The following is a 15467-nucleotide window of genomic DNA, read 5'->3' as shown; positions in this document are numbered from 1 at the left end:
CTCACTTCCATTCTCTCTGCCATTCCAGCCCCTCTCCTCCAGTCCACTCTACTACCGTCCCCCTTAAGGGGGCTGTCAGCATTACCAGATTGATTGGCTCTTTCCTCATCTTACCAACTTCACCGTACAAGTGCCCAGGTGAATCTCCTCCCCCCACCCACCCTCAGAAGTTCCTCACTGGCCTTCCAGGACACTCCACTCTGATTTTTGTCTTCCTTTGCCATTTCCTAGTCATTAAAAGCTGTGCTCCCCTGGGCTCAATACCCAGGTCTCTTTGGCTCTACTCACTCTTCCAAACTTAACCAGACTCCTGGCTTTATGTACAGTCCAAATGCTGCCTTCTCCTCTATCTTGACTTATAACTGCCTGCCTCCTAAACTCTCCACATGGATGTCTTAATATCTCAAACTTGATCTGTCCAAGTTCTTATCTTTAAAATGTATGGTGGGTCCAACCACTTCTGTTTACTATCACCTGGTCATCATTGTATTAGTCACCTATTGCTGTGTAACGAACTGCCCCAAAACTTGGCAGCTAAAATAACCTTTATTACCTCAATTTCTGAAGGCCAGGAATCCAGGAACAGCTCTGTGGGAGGTTCTGACTCGGTCTCGCGTGAGGCTGCAGTCTCTCTCCGAAGGCCAGGTGGGCTGGGGAACTGCTCCCAGACTCCCTCCTGGCTGCTGGCAGGCGGCCTCGGTTCTGTGCCCTGTGGGCCCTCCCACAGAGCAGCTTATAATGTGGTCACTGGCTCCCCTCAAGTGAATCATCCAGGAGAACGACAACCAGATGGGAGTCGTGGTTTTTAAAAAACCTGATCTCAAAGGTAATATGACCAGCACTGCCCTGGCCAGTGTTGTTCAGTGGTTAGAGCATTGGCCCACACACCAAAGGGTTGAGGGTTCACTCCCCGCCCTAGGTTGGGCATATGTGGGAGGCAACCAGTCAATGTGTCTCTCTCACATCAATGTTTCTCTCTTTCTCTTCCCCCTACCTCCCTTCCATTCTCTCTGAAAAGCAAGCCAAAAAAATCCTCAGGTGAGGATTAACAAAACATACGCATATATATGACCATCACTGCCATTATATTCTGTTGGTCACACAGTCCACCCCGATACACTGTGGGAGGGGGACAACATAAGGGGGCCAATGCCAAGAGGTGGACTCCCAGTCACCTGAACCCAGATCACTGCAATCACTTCCCCATTGGGCTTCCCTGATCATACTGTTCCCTACACCCTACTCCCCAGGGCAGTCACAATCAATATGCAAATTTCCCCTCAACTGGGAGTTCAACCAGGGGGGCAGGGCCGGCCAACCGCCTGTGGCCCCTCTTCCTGGCTGGGCTGGCCCTGATTGGCCCTGGATCTGCCCAATCAGGGCAGGCCAACAGGACCCCGCCCATGCACAAATTGGTGCACTGGGCCTCTAGTAATCCCTATAAAACAAGTCAGATTATGTTATTCTCTCAGCTCCAACTTGCAATGGTTTCCATCTCCCAGTAAAAGCCAAAGTCTTAAATGACGGTTTGGCCCTCTAGCTTCTCCCCTCCCCATTCTTTGTCACTCGCCCTTTGCACTTGTGGTTCCACAGCCTGGAACACTCCCCAGAGGTACACCTGTGCTTTAAGATCTTCAGGTCTCTTCACAAATCACCTTATCCAAAAGACCTTCAAGAAATTCCTACCATGCCCTCTCTTCATAGCACTGAACTTGCTTTACATTTACAAGCCCATCTGTTTCTCTTACAAGTTTCACAGGAAGGGGGATCTTGATTTTGTTCATCACTGACTCTCCAAAGCCCAGGACAATGACTGAATCTCGGGGAACTCCTATGGGGCTGGACCCAGAAGACTTTGGCCTCCCTCCACTCACCCCCAACCCCGACTCTCAGGATCCATGATGACACTTTGGGACATTCTCATGGCTTTTGCTGCCATCAGTTTGTCACATTCCAAAACTGTCTTCCAGGCTTGAGCTCCAGATCCCCGTCTGTCCTCAGCTGCTTCACCTGATCTGCTGGAAGCCCTATAGCAGGCAGCCCGGCCATCCCCAGTCTACCTCCTCTCAACCCATCCACTTCAGCAGAGGCCAAGGCCCCACCCCTCAATGCTGCAAAGATTCCTAAACTGCTAAACTGGCCTACATCAGTCCCAGCATCCATTATCCATTCTCTACCTAGCAGCAAATGAATCTTCTAGAAACACCTCCAAAGGATTAAAGCCTCTGCATGACGCCCTCTGTCTAGGCTGCCCACCTGACATGTTGGCAGCCCAGTGCCCACCGTGACCCTAGAAGTGGTTCCTAAGACCCTGTGCTCCCCCTATGAGCCCATTACTTGATGTTCTGGTCAGAACCTTTCCCTTATCATCACACCAAATATAATACCATTACATACTTAGACTAACTTCTGTTTAACTGTACCTCCTCCTAAGCAATATCTGTGAAATCATGTTTGATGGGCTGGTTACACTCTTCCTAATATACATCAAAATAACATTTTGATGAAAGTTCATGTATTACCTAAAATCATCCAAGTACCCGCTCTGCAAACACTGGCCCACAGCTGCCACTGCTGCCTGGCCCTGGGCATGGCACGTGGTATTGCAGCACCAGCCCTCACAGGCCTGACCTGAGTTCTTTTGAGGAACAAACAACAAAGGGTCTGCTACATGCTTGAGAAATAGTTGTTGAACAATTCAAACCATTTATTGGTTTAAACCAATCAAAAGGTACTAGAACGCAAAAAGTAGGCAACTGACGAGGCACCCCCCAGAAATCCTCCATCTTCTCGGAGACAACCACCTGAGGCAGGACGGCCTCACTGTATCCTGCCCCTTTTTGCTTCCCAGCAGGGCTGACACGACCCTCAGCGACACCTCGATAAGCGATGGCGTCTCACCAGCCTGGCACTGTGGGTGTGCCACTCCTCACCTGCTCTGACTACTACCTGCACACTGGGGCCGCAGAGCCAGCTCTCCTCCTTGCTGGCAGCAGCTGCCTGCTAACCCTGTACCGCCTCCCATGACTCCTGGGCAGATACTTCAAGGCCCTTCCTTACCTCTGCCGCCTTAATTCGCACAGCTTTCAACCTCCACCCAGGCCAGGGTCACTCCACTGAAGGAAGAGAGGAGGACTTTACTCCCCCCACATCTCATCTTTACAATCTGTGAGGTGTCAGTGCTACCACCACCCCTTAACCTTTACACCCAAGTCACACAGCTAGCAAGCAGCCAACACCCACTTCCAGCTTCAAGATCCAATCCCTCCAAAACCCCCAGGTTCTGGAGCTCCAGAGGGCAGTGCAGGGGCCTGTATCCCCTCCCTCGCCCCCTCCCCACCCCGCACCTTCTTCCCAAAAGCGGGGAACTCCCTCATGCTCCCTCCCACATCTGCCCATCTCTGCACCAGGTTCTCTGCAGGAACTCTCCAGGTCCCTGGCTAAGGCCACCCCCTGGCTTGTCACTGGATCCTGGCCTAGTCAAGGATTTTGCCCCACAATCTTCCCTCTATTTCCTGCCTTGCCAAGTTTCCTTCCTCCTGGATCTTTCTCAGCAGCATACAAGACATGTTCTAATACAGCGGTCACCATCCGGTGGTCTGCGGACCACTGGTGGTCCGTGAGGTCTGAAAGGTTGGTGACCGCTGTTCTAATAGGCCCCACAGTTTTTTAAAAAAAAACAAAGACGACAATACAAAAAGCTTCCCGTGAGTTCATGTTACCCCTCCGTCCCCTTACACAGAACGCCTTAGATGAGTAGACCCTTTGTCTCTACTTCCCTCTTCCGTTCTCCCAGCTAACACCTTCTGTCCATTTCCTTCTAAGTAGCATGTGAAGTCGGTGCCCCCGCACCGGCTCCTCGTCAAACCTTCTCTAGATTTCCACATTCCCCTCCCTTCACCAGTCCCTGCTCATCTCCTTACTAGCTTGTTCTCCCGACCTCTAAGGCTGAAGTGGTCCAGGCGTCAGACCCCAGTCCTCTTCTTCTGATTCCTAGATCTTGGTGGTATGTGGGTAAATGGATAATAACCAGCTCTCCAGGCAGAGTCGGGAGGGGATGCATAGAGATAAGTTTATATACATTTTACTCCTATAACAGGATTGTGGCACACAATTCACAAATAATAACAAAATACACAATACTCTTTACTGCAACTTCCATACAGCCAACTGATTCTCACCAGGCTTTCACTGATTTTTGTTGAAATCCTGCATCTATAGCCAACTGACAGATGTAATTGACAAAGGAGTCTGGTTCTGACAGGAATGCTGGTTGATACTTTGTTTACCTTAAGGAGTAAGATGAAAGTGAAAAAACAAAGACATTTGTGGGAGTTTCACTTGTTCATCAGTGAATGACTTCTTTGCTAAATCATATAACTGTCAAATACTGTTAAGAAAATTCCTTTGGATTTTTGTGCTGATAGATGACACTTTGTTTAATCAGCATTATTAACATTTTTAAAACATTTTCTTCATCACTTTAAGCCTTGATTTGTAGCGTTTCCCATTGTCCATGGTGTAAAATACTCCCACCACGTCAGATTTCCAGCCACGAAGGTGCCATCGGCAAGGTGGAGGTTGAATTTTATCAGGTGCCCACTGTTGAGCATATCTCCACCCCCCAGAGGCGACAGACACACGTCACCTCCAGAGCACAGATAATGCTTGGCTGTCAGTTATTAGGAAAGTTGAGTAATAATTACCTTAAAATTTTTTGTTTTAAGCTTACACACATTAAAATTTATACTTTTTAGGGGACAAATCTGTGAGTTTTGACAAATACATAGAATTGTGTAATCACCACTACATTCAAGATGCAGAACAGTTCTATCACCATCCCCTGACATTCCCCAATGCAGTGGAACCGTCCCCCAATCCTGTGTCTTTGCAAAAACCTTCCTCTATAATTTTGCCTTTTCCAGAATGTCATGTAAATTATACAATATGTAGCCTTTTGAGTCTGCCTTCTTTCCATCAGCGTAATACCTGTGAGATGCACACAGGCTGCAGCAACAGTTCATTCATTTCCACTGCGGAGCAGGGCTGCACTGTGCAGATGTGCCACGGTTTGTCTATCCACTCTCCAGGTGAGGGACATTTTGTTTCTAGGTTGTTTTATTTTTACAAATAAAGTTGACATAGATTTTCCTTTATCTTGAGTAAATACCTAGGAGTGAGATTGTGTTGTACGGTATATGTTGAATTTTATCTGAAACTACCAAACTGTTTTCCATAGTGGCTGCATCATTTTGCATTCCCAGCAACATTGCTCTGCATCCTCAACAGCACATGATATTGTCAGGTTTTTGGTTTGTTTAGGCTTTTAAATTTTTTCAGCCATTTTAGTGGGTGTGTAGTAGTGTCTTGTGGTGTTAATTTGCATTTCCCTAACAACTAATGATGCTGAGCATATTTTCATGTGCTTATCTGTCATCTATATTTCTTTGGTGAAATGATTTCAAATCTTTTGCCTTTTTAAAATTGGATTGACTATTATTGATGAGTTTTGAGTATTCTATACACACACACACACACACACACACACACACACACACACACATATATATATATATATATATATATATATATATATTCTGAATATAAGTCCTTTCTCAGATATGTGATTTGCAAATATTTTCTCCCTACTTGTGACTTGCCTTTTGTTTTCTTAATTTCTTTCACAGAAATTTTAATGTAGTGAATTTTATCATCTTCTTTTCCTTTATGAATTATGCTTTTGGTTGTTGTATCTAAGAACTCTTTGGCCAATTCAAAGCCACAAAGATTTCTTCTAAAAGTTTTATAATTTTTCATTTAGGTCTGATTACTTTTGAGTTCAATTTTGTATAACATGACAGATATAGGTCCAAGTTTGTTTTTTAAAATATGGCTGTCCAGTTGTTGCATCACCACTTACTAAAAAGATGATCCTTTCTCCACTGAAGTGTCTTTGCACCTTTGTCAAAAATCAACTAAATATATTTGTATGGGTCTATTTCTGTATGGGAACTCTCTATTGTGATTCATTGATCTGTGTCTATCCTTTAGCCCAGTGGTCGGCAAACTCATTAGTCAACAGAGCCAAATATCAACAGGACAACGATTGAAATTTCTTTTGAGAGCCAAATTTTTTAAACTTAAACTTCTTCTAACGCCACTTCTTCAAAATAGACTCGCCCAGGCCGTGGTATTTTGTGGAAGAGCCACACTCAAGGGGCCAAAGAGCCGCATGTGGCTCGCGAGCCGCAGTTTGCCGACCACTGCTTTAGCCAGTGACACAATGTCTTGAAAATCGGCTAGTGTGAGTTCTCCAACTTTTTTTCTTTTTCAAGATTGTTTTAGCTACTTCAATTCCTTTGGATTTCCATATAAGTTTTCAAATCAGACTCTTGAAATCTAAAAAGTTCCTGTTGGGATTCTATTGACTCTATAGGTCAATTCTGGAGGGACTGATTGACATCTTAACATTAAGTCTTCCAACCCAGGAACTCAGTATGTCTCTCCGTTTATTTATATCTTTTTTTTTCATCAGTGTTTTGTACTTTCCAGCATTAAAATCCTGCCCATAGGTTGTCAGACTTATATGTATTTCATCTGTTCTAATGCTGTTATAAGTAATATTGTTTTTAAATTTTCATTTCAATATTTTATTGTTTGTATATAGAAATACAACTGATTTTTGTATATTGACCTTACATTTTGTGACCTTGATAAACTCATTGTTCCTTGGACATTTTTTGTACATTTTATGGGATGTTCTATATTCACAATCATGTTATCCTTCAATAGAGACAGTTTTATTTCTTCTTTTTCAGTCTGCATGCCTTTTATTATTTCATTTACTTGCCTTGCTGCACTGCCCAGGACTTCTGGTACAATATTGAAAAGGAGAGGTGAGTGGGCATTCTTACCTTGCTCCCAGTCTTAGGGAAAAAGCAGTCAGTCTTTGACCATTAAGTTTGATGCTTGTTGTAGGTTTTTATGTGGTTTCCCTTCTTCAGGTTAAGGAGGCTCCCTTCTATTCCTAATTTGCTCAGAGTTTTTATTATAAATGGACTTGTTTTTGCTGGCTTTGAAGGAGGAAGGATCCACAAGCCAAGGAATGCAGGCAGCTTCAAGGAGCTGGAAGAGGCAAGGAAATGGATCCTATTGGAGCTGACAGGGAGGAATGCAATCCTATTGGTGGCTTTGATTTCTCTATTGTGAAACTGTCAGATTTATGACCTATAAAACTATAAGGTAATTTGTATTGTTTTGAGGCATTAAGCTCATTCTCATTTGTTACAGCAGCAATAGAAAACTAATGCAGTAAAAGACAGTGTTTTTCAAGGAATTGGTCCATCATTTCTTCTAAGTTGCCAAATTTATGGACTTAAGAGTTGTTTGTAGCATTCACTTATTATCCTCTTAATAAGTGAATATAGTGATATCCCCTCTTAATTCCTGGTATTGGTAATTTGTGTCTTCTTTTTTCAAAGAATCATATTTTCATTTCATTGATTTCCTCTAGTTATTCTGCCTTCAATTTTATTGGTTTCTCTGCTCTTATCTTTATTATTTCCTTTTCTTATGCTTTCTTTGGGTTTAATTTGCTCTTTCTACTAATTTTTAAAAATTATCTTTGCTTTTTTAATATATTAATTGTAAGTTTACATAATTTGATTTTTATTTTTTAACAAATTATTTTTTTTTAAATATGTCTTTATTGATTTTAGAGAGAGAGGAAGGGAGAGTGAGAAAGGAAAACTTCAATGTGAGAGAGAAACAACGATCAACTGACCAGGGACCAAACCTACAACCTGGGCATGTGCCCTGACCAAAAATCAAACCAGCAACCTTTCAGTGCACAGGATGATGCCCAACCGAGACACACGGGCCATGCTGATTTTTAATAATGGCCGTGTTTAACAACCAGCTCGCAATGTTTCCAAAACCCACATGGCTTATAGGCTGCTGTGAGCTGGCTCCAGCACACTCTGCTTCCACGTTTGTCTTCACACATGACCTCTTCTTCCCTAGCTCCAGACTCTTTCTCCAGCTGCCTATTCAACATCTCCACTTGAATGTCCAACTGAAATCTCAATAAAACTACATCCAAAATTATGTCTACAATAATGCCTCAATCTTTTCTCCTCTACCCTTCTCTCTTCCCACTTCTGGAACCAGTACCTCCAGGGGCCCATTTGCTCAGGACCCTAAGTGAAGCTTCATCCGTGACCTTCTTTCCTCACACACCACACACAGTGTGTCAGCACGCCCTCTCAGCTCCTTCTTTAAAATATATCTGGAGTCTGAGCACATGGCACTGCCTTCTCTATCACCATCACCCTGGTTCTCACCACGGTTCTGCAGTAGACCCTGCACTAGGCTTCTGCTTCTGTCCTTGCCCCTTTGTCATCTCTTGTTACCACAGCAACAGTGATGCTGTTATAATGTCACTCATGTTGAGTCTCTCCATGGCTCCCATCTCAAAGAGAAAACTCCCACCTTACTATAGCTGCTGAGATCTGACCTCCCTTGTTGCTTACTCTTCTCCTTGCCACTGACTCTTGCTTTTCTTCCACCCCTTACCATGTTCCTGCCTGAGGACTTTTGTATTTGCTCTTCCCTTGGTGTACAAAGCACTTCCTCTGACCCCCTTGACTCACGGCCTTGCCTTCTTCCGTTCACACTATGTCCACTTAGGGGGCCTTTTCTAACACTCTTTACCCCTTCTCATGTTTTATTTTTCCACACAGCTTTTAGCACTCACTGCCTGGCATCGTATTATATACTTATTTGTTGTAGTCTGCCCCTCCCCAGTACTTACCACTTCATGCCCTGGAACAGTGCCTGGCCCCTAGTTAGTCCTAAATCAAATTTGTTTTGTAAATGAGTGAGCAGCAGCCAGGAAAATGCCCAAACCCTCCCCTTGGCTCCCGGCTCCATCAGGATCAGGCTATGCTCCTTGGCAAAGCTAACAAGGCACTGGAGAATGTGGTCCCCTTGACCCCTGTGGCTCCACCTTGAGCCACTTGGCCCCTCACCCCATCACTTCCTCCAGCTACACTGAACTTGGGGTTCCTCAAATGGACCTCTTTCTCTCACCTCAGGCCTTCCTACATCTTCCTAGGGCTGAAATCCTTTCCCTTTCAACTGGCTTGTTTTTAAAGCATCCTTCGGGTCTCAGTTTGGCTACTACCAGTTCTGGGAGGCCTTCCCTGACCTCCTCAGCTCCGACTGAGCAAGGCTTCCCCCAATCACGTCCTTGTCACAGTGGGACTACTGTCCCCCACCAGACTGTGAGCTGCCTGATAGCAGGGCCTGTGACTTACTAATCTCAGAACCCTGCGGCCTAACACTGAGTAAGTGCTCACTAAATACAATCTGAATGAAAGAATGAATGAATAGAGAATTATTAAAAACCAAGCCTGCTAAGAGATGGGATGGGGGACCTAGGACCACCATCCCACTCCTCATTCCTGTCATCCTCCCACACAGAAGGCCTGGTTCAGCCCAGTCCAGCAGCAGGGAACCAACAGTCAGCCAGAGGCTAGGAGGTGTCCCCAAGCCACAGCTCTCAGCCAGTCCTCGCCATGAGGCAAGAGCCCTATTGCCCCACATGAGAGGGGTGGGAGGAGAGGAAAGCAGCCTGAAGGCCCAGGTAGGAAGAAGTCACATCACCCCAAGTACCAGTGGCTATGAGTCCCCCATTACCATTTCCTGCCTAACTTCAACCCAGGTCACATTTCTTGGCCACAGTCCCCAGGATGGCACTCAAGGGGAGGCAAAGAAGGGCTCCTTCTAGACCTGCACACATCAGTGATGAACCGGTGGAACCAGAACCCACACCCAAGCAGCGTGAGCCCAAGCCCTTGGTCACGTGGCTGTCTGTCTCCTAGATGGGTCTGCTACATGGCCCAGGACCAAGCAATCAGACACCCAGCACTAACCTGGATGAGGCCAATGAGAACATCCAGTGGACCAAACTTCACCATTTTTGATGCCTTGTCTGTATGTAGAGGGAGGAGGGGGGAGCAGCAGTCCACTGCTCAACCTGTGGGCGCAGCAGCCTGGCACTGATCTGGCATTCCTCACCACAGACCCCAGAGGCTCTTTCCTCAGCCCCAGGGACCGCCGACCCCCTCCCTTAAGAGCTCATGGCCCGAAGTCCCCTTTCTGTAGCATCCCAGAGGACAGAAGAGGTCCTCAATTAGGCCTCTACTAGTCTAACTCCTTCCAAGGGACCTCTAATTGAAGAGGTCCTCAATTAGGCCTCTACTAGTCTAACTCCTTCCAAGGGGACCCCTGCTCATATCCCAGATCAGACCCTGGTTGCAGAGGCCTTCGGGGCTGGGGATCCTCAGCCCCAGCCTAATAGTACCCCAGGATCTCACGAGTCTCCTTCCACAGCTGCCCACATTCCTGCCAGCCCTTGCTCAGGTGCACCTGCTCCCGCAGCCTCAGCACTCACCTCTACCAGGAGGCTCAGACCAAACTCAACCCCAAACCCAAGCTCTCCCCATGTCTCACCTTCCCCTTTCTCAAATCCACCTGCAGAGTCTGCTGCCATCTTTAAAGTGACTCCTGACTTTGGCCTTAGCCAGGCCCTGGCACCTCCTTTCTGGAACCTACCCTGCTCTGCCACAGAACAGCTGCTCTGCCATCTCTCCTGGCCCTCCCATTACTGCCTGTCAAATTAAACACAATTCCCTTCTGAGCCGCACACTCACACTTTCCACAGCATGATCACCCCAGCAAATCCCAGCTCTGCCTCTTACAAGCTGTGTGACATTCGGCAGATCATTTAGCCTCTCTGAGCCATGATTTTCTCATCTATAAAACGTACTTTGAAAGCTATTGAGAGATTCTCAAGGCAGTGAGGCAGAATCCAACATTTGATAGACTTCGGGTCTGAGCCTCACTTTGCTGGAACCCGGCGGCTTCCTACGCTGGTGAAACAGGCTCCTGCCTCCTCCAGCTCACCTGGGAGGCTCTGTGCAGGCAGCAGCTCTCTCCCAAGCTCCTGTGTGCTGTGGCATAAGGTGAGCAGGAGAAGGTTTGATGCTAAGCAAAGGGACTTCAGGGAAGTAAGTACTCGGTTTCCCTTCAGAATAGTGAGGTTGAGATTTCTGTATGCAAGGCAGGGATGAGGAGATTTCTACATGCGGGCGGAGAGGGGCTGCCTGAACAGCAGGAGTGAGCCTCTGGTGCATTGGGAAAGGCTGATAAACAAACGCACCAGAATCCAAATCAGGAAGGCCCAGAGCTGGGGTTGCCGTGGCAACCAGCAGTAGGCTCCCAGCCTCTCTGAGGTGGGGGCAGGGACTTGTCAGATTCGGCTGCCCCAGCCTCCAAGGCCTCCTCCTTGGGCTCTGCCAAGCTCAGCATGGACACAGAGGAGGGGCAAAGGCACCGAGAAGCAGACCTGGGCTCCCACTACCAGTTTTAGTGAGGTCACTCCTCTCCCAGGGTGAGGCCTATACCCAAGGGCCCCCAGAGTGAAACAAGCCACTCCCAGCATCCTCCACCACCCAGGTCCCAGCACCAATCACTTCCACCCAGCCCATCAGCATCCCTGCATGTGGTGATGCCCTCAGGCTTCTTCCAGGACCAGTGGCCTGAAATCCATTACTTGGTACAAGGTAGAGGGGCAGGGAGATAATCCCCGGACTTCCCCTCATAGCAGGCTGGGGGAAGGGACGAGCACAGCACCAGGCACTGGGGTAGTCCCGTATGCACGTTTTCTCTCATTTAATGGCATAACTCTTTGACAGATGAGGAAACAGGCTCAGGGAAGTTAAGTGACTTGACAAGGTCACAGAGCTACTGGGTGGTAAAAGCTATGTCCAACTCTGAGCCTGGATCCTTCCCAAAGGGGGGCCTGTTACTAGATGCCCTGGGCTGACCATGCAGCATGTCATCAAGGGCTGTGCCCAGTCTGCACAGACACACAGTAGACAGACAGATAATGACCTTCATGCCTCCATTTAATGGCCAGTCCAGCACTGCCCCGATGATGCCCAGACCCCAGTAGGGAAGCCCTCCATCCTGCCTGCTGTCTCCTGAAGAACCCATCCAAACTGGTACCTTTCAGCCTTACTAGCAGTGTTCCAGTCTAGTCTCAGTCTTAAGGGGCAGCCTCATCTCAGCTCCTTCAGCAAACTGTTGATAGAGCCCAGCAGTTCCCAGAAGTAGCCCTCATCTTCGCCATCTTGAAGCTCCTGGGCAGCTAGCACCTGGTATTCAGCCTGCAGACTGGCCAGCGTCCTGCTGAGCTTGGGGTCCTGACGGTAGTGGTCCCGGCAGGTGACCAGGAGGGCACCCAGTGTCTGCAACACCTTTTCACGGGCATCATGTTCAGGCAGCGCCAGCAGGTGGGCAGTGATCTCACACCAGCCTTGTTCTCGCAGGCTTGGCAGGAGGTGCACCTGGCGATATTGCTGCAGCTTCTCTGGGGACATCTCCTGGGTCAGCTTGGCCTCCTCCTCAGCAAACATCTGCCATCCGCATGGCCAAGTGACAGAGGTCGGGTGGGGAAGAGAGAACACACAGAGAGCAGTCAGCCCTGCCCTTCAGATGTGAAGGCACATGGCTGACCTCTGAGTTCGAACCCTCTTCCTTCATCCCCTTGGGCCTCCAAGGCCCTTATGGGAGAAAGCCAGCAGGATTCATGGCTTCACACATGCTCCCCCACCCACCTATCTATCCATCCATCCACTCATCCAAACAACTGTGCAGTGTGCCAGATGCTGGAGACATGAAGATGGAGACATGGTCCCTGCTCTTAAGGAGCTCGGGGTCTAGCAGGAGAATAAAAGTTAACTGAGTAATTCCTAAAGAGCATAATAAATTTAGTCCAGCAGCGTAGTGTGGTGCCAGCCCAAGACCATTCAGCTGTCAGTGGTGGAGTGGGAATCTGAACCAGCTAGGGCTTCCCTGAGCCTTGAGGGATAAGTGGAAGTTGGCCACGTGGATAAGGATGGAGTGGAGGGTCCACACACAGGAGGAGGATAACAATGCCTGGGCCCACCTCATTTTGAAGAATGGCAGGTTAGCCCTGGCTGGTTTGGCTCAGTGGATAGAGCGTCAGCCTGAGGATTGAAGGGTCCCGGGTTCAATTCTGGTCAAGGACACATGCCCGGGTTACACGCTTATTCCCAGTAAGGGGCATGCAGGAGGCAACCGATCAATGATTCTCTCTCATTATTGATGTTTCTGTCTCTCTCTCCCCCTCTCCTTTCCTCTCTGAAATCAATAAAAATAAAAAAGTTAAAAAAAAAAGAATGGCAAGTTATGCTGGTTGATGGGACACAACACACAGATCCCTGAGTGTCTCTCCAAGGAGGATGGCCTCTAGGCTGAGGGTCTGGAGAGCTGAGGAAAGTTTGGGCAGGAACCCAGCCCCCTCAGCAAAATATGGTGGCACCAATCCTGCCAGGCTGCCAGAGGCGGCAAAAGAAACACCTAAAACCTGACAAGTTAGCAGCTTATTTCAAATGTCAGAGGAAGGCTATGCAGAGGTGGAGGGTTGGCAGGGGTGGAAATGCCCCATATGGGCTGTACTAAATGTACCTGCAAGGAGTCTCTGCTCTAACTCCAGGGGAGAATGAGGCATGCAGGGTACAGAGAAAGCAAGAGGGGAAGCCCAGGAAAGATGAGGGGCCACAGTATACCACATGATGGCCTTGGGACCCATTGGGGCTGGTGGAGGAAGCTGGGGAGGGGGAGGGGTCAGCATCCTGGAATAGGAAAAGCTCACAACCCATTCCCAGTCTGGCTAGTTCTTCACTCCTGGGGAAGAGAGAAGCCCTGACTGCCTCCAGCATAGAGCATGCTGACATCTGTCCTAAAGCCTCTGCTGCAGGAGGATGGCTGTCTCTGTACTGTTTGCCGAGAGACACCAGTCCCCCCGCCCCCCCGATCTTCACAGCACCCCAAGGACTCCAGGAATGAGCCAATGTCAGTGCCCACCATGCCAGGGCTGGGGGCAGTGAAGAGACACCCAAGGCAACAGAAGAGATCAGTCTCTCTCTCTAGCCAATGTTCATGTCCTTCTCCAGACTTGTTGGCCCGCATCCAGGATGTCAGCAGTGCCTGGGCCTTATTAATTGGATGTGAGCACCACATGGCTGCCTGCTGTTCTGGGTTCTGCAGCTTAAAGGGGGAGAGAGGGAGAGAGGGAGAGAGGGAGAGAAGGAGAGAAGGAGAGAAGAGGGAGAGAAGGAGAGAAGAGGGAGAGAGGGAGGGAGGAAGAAGGGAGAGAGGGTGAGAGGGAGAGGGGTGAGGGAGGGAGACTGAGAGACATGACAGGCCAAGAGAGATAGAGAGGTAGAGAGAGTCAGAGAGGGCAAGCACACAAAAGCAATAGCTGACAGAGAAGCAGCAATGACAGCCCTGACCCTCAGCAAAGCACAGGGGGGAGGGGCAGGGAGAGGAAGGGGCCCCTCAGCCTCCAACACTCAGAGCGGTTCCAGCAGCCGCCCAGCCCTGCCACCAATCCGCAGCCTGGCTGTTCTGGGGAGAATGACAGGCAGCTGAAAAGGCCCAGCCAATGTTCCCTGCAGCAGCTGAACTAAGAATCCAGACCTAGCTGGTTTTACTCTATCCATAATTAAGACACTTTTTAGTCTCACAAAGGCCAAAGTGAGCCAGGCACCAAGTCTCCTCCAGGTGGCAAGCACCTGGGGTCCCCAGGGCCTTCCAGGGCAGCCATTCTGAGCCCCTGCCCAGAGTCAAAGCTCTCAGAGTGGGCAACTCCAGGTTTCCAGAATCTTAAGATTCAGCATCATTCCAGCCCTTGGCTCCTTGGTCTCCTGGCTGCTGTCATGGCTCCTAGACACAGCTGCTCCATCCCTCCTGCTCCTCATCACCCCACCCAAAGGGTATTATGCTTCAGCCAAATACCCTTTCATTAAATGAAGGGCTCATCCAGACTATTTCTGGCCTTCGATCACACTGATCCTGGCTTTGCACACTTTGCTCGGACCACTGCCAGCACCCCCCCGCCCCTTTCTCCTTCCTCATCAGCCTCAGATTTTAGCTCAGCAGTCATTTCCCACAGGACATCCTGATGTCTCAGAAATACTGGGTTTGGAGCCCTGAACTGGGGCCCCACAGCATCCCTGTCTGCCCAGCTCAGAGCTGGCATGTTTGCTCCAAAGCACTTACTAATGAGGATGAAGGGATGAATGAGAGAGACATGGGAGGGGACCAGGATCAAATGGTCAGAAGCAAAGACAAACAGTGAGAGGGAGGCAGGGAAAGCGGGGACTCACCTTTTCAGTGACCAGGTCGTAGAGCAGGGTGACCACGCGCACGGCCAGCACCTCTGTGCCCTTCTCCTGCACCAAGCTCCTCAGGACCTGCAGGCCCCCCAGCTTCAGGAACTGCTGCTGGGCATAGGGGAAGTGTCGTAGTAGGGAGCACAGTGCAAACAGGACCTGGGGAGGCACAGATCCAGATGGGTGAGGGGCCAAACAGAG

The 15467-nt window shown here is 48.7% G+C and overlaps 1 protein-coding gene across 3 annotated transcripts in view; it reads right to left on the bottom strand.

Moving 5' to 3' along the window:
* Window positions 1–6529: 6529 nt before the first annotated feature.
* The window catches only part of SIL1 (SIL1 nucleotide exchange factor), a 237221-nt gene continuing 228283 nt past the window's right edge, over window positions 6530–15467 (bottom strand). Inside the window, exons 9-11 of one of the 3 annotated variants that reach the window (XR_013960842.1) lie at window positions 15261–15425; window positions 12073–12482; window positions 6530–7125 (exon numbers count right to left, since the gene is read on the bottom strand). Coding sequence is in view for 2 of the 3 variants with exons in the window: in XM_080672994.1 (XP_080529120.1) it covers window positions 12126–12482; window positions 15261–15425 (522 nt within the window). In the remaining variant the exon portion in view is untranslated. Of the gene's footprint in view, window positions 7126–7583; window positions 12483–15260; window positions 15426–15467 lie in introns of those variants that run through there. The other 2 variants (XM_080672994.1, XM_080672995.1) reach the window with 2 other exon arrangements.

Source organism: Plecotus auritus (assembly GCF_963455305.1).
Source record: "Plecotus auritus genome assembly, chromosome: 6".
Classification (NCBI taxonomy): Eukaryota; Metazoa; Chordata; class Mammalia; order Chiroptera; family Vespertilionidae; genus Plecotus; species Plecotus auritus.
Note: the sequence above shows the minus strand (reverse complement) of the source record. Positions and strands in the feature narration are given on the sequence as shown.